This window comes from Gossypium raimondii, chromosome 13 (assembly GCF_025698545.1).
Source record: "Gossypium raimondii isolate GPD5lz chromosome 13, ASM2569854v1, whole genome shotgun sequence".
NCBI lineage: Eukaryota > Viridiplantae > Streptophyta > Magnoliopsida > Malvales > Malvaceae > Gossypium > Gossypium raimondii.
Window position 1 is genome coordinate 17,437,390 of NC_068577.1, and position 6,264 is coordinate 17,443,653.

A 6,264-nucleotide genomic window follows, 5' to 3' on the forward strand; every position below is an offset into this window, starting at 1 on the left:
ATTCTTATTTTTCTTATGAAACTATATTATCATATCTAATTATATATTTATGGTTTTATGTCGGTTGACATTTAAAATCAAAATAATAATAATAGATGGTAAAGACACGAAATTTTGTGGAGGGAGATAGTACCATAGCAACAAAAGCTGTTTGGGATGGTGAGCTGACGTGGATATTTTGTGAACTTTGCTTGAATGAAGTCAATGCTGGTAATAGACCGACAACTCATCTAAACTCAAAAGGATGGGAAAATGTCATTGCTCTTTTTCAAGCAAAAACACAAAAAAATTTATGGAAAACCTCAATTGAAAAATAAGTGGGATACTTTAAAAAAGGAATAGAGGTTATGGAGGGAGTTGCTTAAGGAATCTACAGGTATTGGTGGTGCCCATCTAAAAAGACGGTCGATGCTATCGAAGAATGGTGGGCTGCAAAAATACAGGTTAGTTTTAACTTTATCATTATTTTAATGCATAAAGTTTATTGAAATTAATAATTTACAATTATAAAAATCTTAGTATAACATTTAACATGTTATGTAGGAAAATCCTGATTTTAAAGGATTTAAGAAGAAAGGAATTGAACCAAGATTGAATGAGTTAATGTGGCAAATGTTTGGTGGCATTGTAGCCACTGGAGAGAACGCATGGGCACCTTCGTCTGGTGTTCTTCCAAGTGGGGTTCCTCTTGGAGATGATGCACCTAATGAGGGATTCGGTGATTCAGATGAACATAGTAACGAGAATGAAAGTATTCCTCCTGATGAGGTACCATCAAACCCTTCTCATGAAATTCATAATCGAAGAAAGCAAACACTTGGGGCTGTATACGGTAAAGGAAAAACATCAAGTTCAAGTAGAAAATCATCAAGAAATACATTAACTACTCAGATAGAGAAATTGTGTGAGAGTATGGCTAGTCGAAGGAAGTCAGTGAATGAAATTATTTTTCCACACTCTCAATATACTATTTCAAATGCAATGGATGCTTTGCGTGCTTTGGGAGATGAAATTCCAAAAAAGATGAACTGTATTATTTTGCCACCAAAATGTTCCAAATATCAGTGAAACGAGAAGTGTTTTTGAACTTAGATCCAGATAATGGGGTTTGGTGGCTTCGAAGTGAGTATGCTAAACAAAATCCAATTGCATCATTTTCATCCTTGGTAGCAACATCCTCATTTCCCTTCCAACCACACCATCAACCACCTCCACCATAAGTTCCTTAGAATTATTATTGTAATATAACTATACTACTTTTTTATATGTAAAACTAATGTATGATACTTTTTGTGTTTGGTATTTTTATGCTATGCTTTTAATCAAGTTTCTGTATTGTATAGAATGTCACGAGATTTTAAAGGATTTGTTTTCATTTGATTACTTTTTCAGGTTATGGATGAATTTAACAATATGTATAATAGTTTTGATATGAATTAGATACCCCTGAATTAAGTGAAGAAGCTCAACGAAGAATAGCCACAATTGTTACCCAAGTTGAGTACAACAATTATCATGAAGAGGAAAAATGTGTTAAGCAGTGTATTGGTACACCATGAAACTTATTTCACTATGCAACCTCGTATAGATTCAAATTATACAGGTCAAATGTGGGTGGACGAAGTATTAAATGGGCATGATGATCGTTGCATGAATAGTTTTAGGATGCCAAAAGATATATTTCACAGCTTGTTGCATGATTTGTAAACAAATAATGGCTTAAAGAATGGGAAAGTATCGGCGATGGAGAAGTTAGCATTATCATTGTACATTCTTGGAAATAGAGAATCAAATTCAAATGCAACAGAACGATTTCAATGATCTAGGGAAACTGTTAGTTGAATTTTTACTGATATGTTGCATATATTTGCTCGAATGGGAATAGACACGATTAAACCCACTGAAGGTCAATTCAAGGAAGTACCGAACCATATTCGACATGATAGAAGATATTGGCCTCACTTTAAGGTAAAATTTACAAAATCTTTATATATTTAAAATATAAATTATTTCTAACTTTTATCTCATTACTTGTATTTACTTTAAAGGATTGTATTGGGGCCATACGTGGAACACACATAAAAGTATGCATTTCGCCTTCTTGTCAAATACCTTATATCGGACGGAAAGGTGAACCAACTCAAAATATTATGATAGTTTGTGACTTCAACATGTGCTTTATTTTTTCATTTCCTGGTTGGGAAGGAACAACACATGATAGTAGAATTTTTTTGGAAGCACTTGGAAAACAAGAGTTAAAGTTTCCACACCCTCCACCAGGTTGAACTTTAATTTTTAAATTACTTTTTACATAAAAAAATATTAAAATTTTAATTTATTTTTAAACTTGATATTATGTTTTACTTTTTTGTAGGAAAATATTATCTTGTGGATTCAGGATATCCACAAATGGCAGGTTTTCTAGGTCCATATAGGGGGAACAATATCATTTACCTGATTTTTGTCGAGGTAATCATCAAGTATCTGGAAAAAAAGAAATCTTTAATCATGCCCATTCTTCGTTACGCTCTGTGATTGAACGAACATTTGAAGTGGGGAAAAAAAAGGCCAATATTAAGAGGTATTCCAAGTTATTCATTCAACAAGCAAATTTTAATAGTTATTGCAACACTGGTTTTGCATAATTACATTCGAAGACATGCTTGGTCAAATGATGAGGATTTTCGAGAATTTGAGAATATACCTGACATGCCAGTCACTTCAAGCTAGTTTGATAGAGGTGAATCGAGTTCTTCTAACAGAGAAAGTGACCTTGAAATCACGATGATAAGAGAAACCATTGCAACTAGTTTAATGAATCCATATTTGTAAAAACATTTTGTATCATAACCTAATTTCTAGTAATAATGAAACTCGTTATGTCTTATGTTACTATATTTTTTTATTAAAAATCATCCATTTAGATACTTCAAAATTTGATCCAAGTGTAATGTTACTATTTGTGAAAATAATATTTATCATTGTTATAAAAAAATATTTAACTATAAAAAATTAAAAATAATTATCATTTTAACTAATAAATAATTTAAATTAATTATATAATTCATTAAAAGATTGGAAGATACATTTTAATATTTTATTAAATGAATTTATAAATTTACATATTTAATAATTTTAAAAAAGTAAAATAATTTAAAAAACTTCTATTATATATCAATTCTAATCTAATGTCCTGAATAGTCATTTTTTATTCTCACCTCACTGCTACAGCTGCGTTAGAATCCAAACACACACTCCACCATTGTTTCTAATCTCACTGCTACAGTATCCAATCTCACCTCTACAGTAACTAATCTCACCGCCATCGCTATTTTTAACCTCACCGGAGGTAAACACACCGCCCATCCAAACTAGCCCTAAGTTAAAACCATCTCAAAAACATAAAATTCATGAAAAATGGATTGAAAAGCACATACCATGCAATGATTTAACCTAATCGATGCTTTAAGCTATTTCCCCCATGAACATTTGGCTTTGGCAAGAAGAATACAAAAAGGAAGATGATAACCTTGTTTGATTTATTTGTTTTTTTAGTTAACTAATTACCATTTTGCCCATAATTAAACATTCAAATTACACTAATAAGAACTAACTTTTGCAAATTTTACGATTTAGTCCTTTTTAATTAATTAACTCATTAACCGTCAATACATGCAATTACATGGTATATTTACCATTTAGGTCCATTAGTTTTCATTTCCATAACGATTTAGTACTTACTACTAATAAAAACTAATTTTTGCAACTTTTACGATTTAGTTCTTTTAATTAATTAACTACCGAACATTAGAATTTTATAACCAAAATTTAATATGACACTAATGACCTCGTAAATATTAAATAGCTAATATTTATAGACTGACACATCATAATTATGGTCCCAAAACCATTGTTTCTAATACCACTGGGAAATGGGTTGTTACATGTTTGGTTGTTTTTGTTTTTGTATTTATTTTATGTGCAACAAATTACCCTAAAGGACTACACAACATTGCAAGCTTCAACGAGGAGGTGGACCCCTAGCTAGTCTAATGCTCTATTCTAGGGAAGTCTGATAACCTCCTATCTCTTTTAGGACACATTGAGAATAATGTGTAGTCTAAGTGTGGGGGTGCACATAGTTTTATGTGTTTTATTTTTCTTGCTTCTATGTTATTCTGTATATTTATTTTAACTTTTTTTCCTTTTCCAAATAAAAAATAAAAATTCTAAAAATATTATTCATTTTTGTTTTTATTTTATGTATTTGGATAGTGTTTGGACTATAATTAGGTAATAAGTTACTAGTTGTACATATTGAATAAGTACATAGAATTTCCAAACTTGTTAATTTTTCATTTAAATAGATGTATGCTTGAAAAAGTATACCAAATAGATGTATGATTGATTTGGGAAAGACCTTAGGCATTATTTGAAATAGCCTAGAACCTAAAAACTTACCTATTGCTATGTACCCCTAGTTCCTATATCTTTGAGCGTTGAGCCTAAACGAGTCTAGTAATCGATCCTTCTCTTTCCCGTTCTTTAAATGCATTATGTAATAGAGTCAGGCCATAAAAATTGAAGGTTAGGTAGAAACATTATGGTGGCTTTGTGTGAGAAAAAAAGAAGAAAATGAAGGCATTACATGAATTAGTACGTAAAAAAATGAATGAAATAGTGAAAAATAAAGAAAAACATAGCTAAATCAAAATTAAGCTTAAAATTGAAAATCTTTTGATTCACATTTATAAATTTTGTACGTATTCATCTCATGTAATACCTTCTAACCTTTTGGAGAAATAAGGTAGGCGAGAGAAAGAGAAATAAGGAAGTGAGCTTGTAAATGAATTGAGGACAAGTAGGGAACAATGTCGTGTGCTTAATTGTTTCTAGTGTTTGAACCCGTTTTAAGTATCTACTATTTGAATTTCAAACCATCCTAAACCTCAAAACACTACAAACCTATAAGACCTTTGAGACCCAAATAAGTCACCAACACAATAATTTGTAAATAGCTTGCATTTGTTTGAATGAATATGACTAATTCTTTTTAAATATCTCTGAGCGATCTGCATAATTTATTTTGATGAATAACACTTGTACATATGTTCATTTCCATTACCACTACATCTATTGAAATTTTAACTTAATGAACTAATTACGTTTGCATTAGGAATAAACAAGTTAGCTAGGTATCACTCTTAAGTTGCATGTGAAGTAGTTCTCATACGAGTTTGATGTTTTACCGCTATGTGACTTAATTGTTTGATTCAGTCCAAGAGTTATCTTTTCTTTTGCATGTTTGGTGTGTTTGCTTTAGGAAAAGCAAAGATTTAAGTGTGGGGGAGTTTGATCTGCCAGAATTTGATATGCAAATTAGGCTTTCTCGGCATACTTAAAGAGCTTACTCAAACAAAGTAGCGTCTTTTGCATAGTTTTTCATAATTTTTAGATTTTAAGTTAATAAGTGAAAAATGTCTCGTTTTTTTCTCATATTGTGACCCAATTTGGCCAATAGTGTCATTGGGGGGCCTAAAATGTGGTTGAGTGGTGTAGGGACATGTTGAAGCATGAAAACGAGAGAGTGTGGCACCAAAGAAAAGGGTATCACGATATCCACACCTTGGAATCGTGATACCTCCAACAGTATGGAAGATTGAGACCACCCTTTAGTGGTATCACGATATCAATTTCTGGTATTGCGATATCCATCCTTCAAAGAAGACCCCAAGGCTCAAAACTACCCGAGGTACCGCAATATCCTCTTTTGGCTATCGCAACACTGACATCGTGAGGTGGACATAATTCGACAAAAATGGTAGTCTTTGTCCACTCAATCCACCAATCACCTAAGGCCTGTGTAGGGGAAATTTTGGCAACAAAAATCCATCAACATTCAGCCTAAAACAACTAAAATTGGCTGATGAGGAGAGTCAAATACATTTGCTTAGTTTTCTCTAGGTTTTCTCTTAGTTTCTCTGTATTTTTTTAGGGTTTATATTTTCTCTTCTTCTTTCTTAGTTTTAGAGTTTTTTTTTCTTTTTGCATTTACTTATTGTTCTTAATGTCCATAGTGTTAGTTAAGTTAGTTATCACTATAACTTAGGTTTATTTACACTTTCAGTCCCTTGCTGTAAGACATTTCTAAGTTTATTTAATGTATTTTAGTTTCTTTTACTTTCCATTAGTTAAAGTTTGTTCCTTTTATGTTTCTTGCTTTAGATTTTCTTGTTGAATGTTTTTAGTTTATGTTCTTTAAGT

General features: G+C 31.5%; 1 protein-coding gene across 1 annotated transcript; it reads left to right on the top strand.

The window, feature by feature from the left end:
• The first annotated feature begins 603 nt into the window (after positions 1-603).
• On the top strand, positions 604-1,068 carry LOC105781840 (uncharacterized). Its single transcript, XM_052627026.1, has one exon. It carries the CDS (start codon positions 604-606, stop codon positions 1,066-1,068), a length of 465 nt encoding a protein of 154 aa, XP_052482986.1.
• The last annotated feature ends 5,196 nt before the right edge of the window (positions 1,069-6,264 follow it).

What these genes read in the sequence shown, in the direction of transcription:
- LOC105781840 (XM_052627026.1), top strand. Translation starts at nt 604, where the DNA reads ATGTGGCAAATGTTTGGTGGCATTGTAGCCACTGGAGAGAACGCATGG.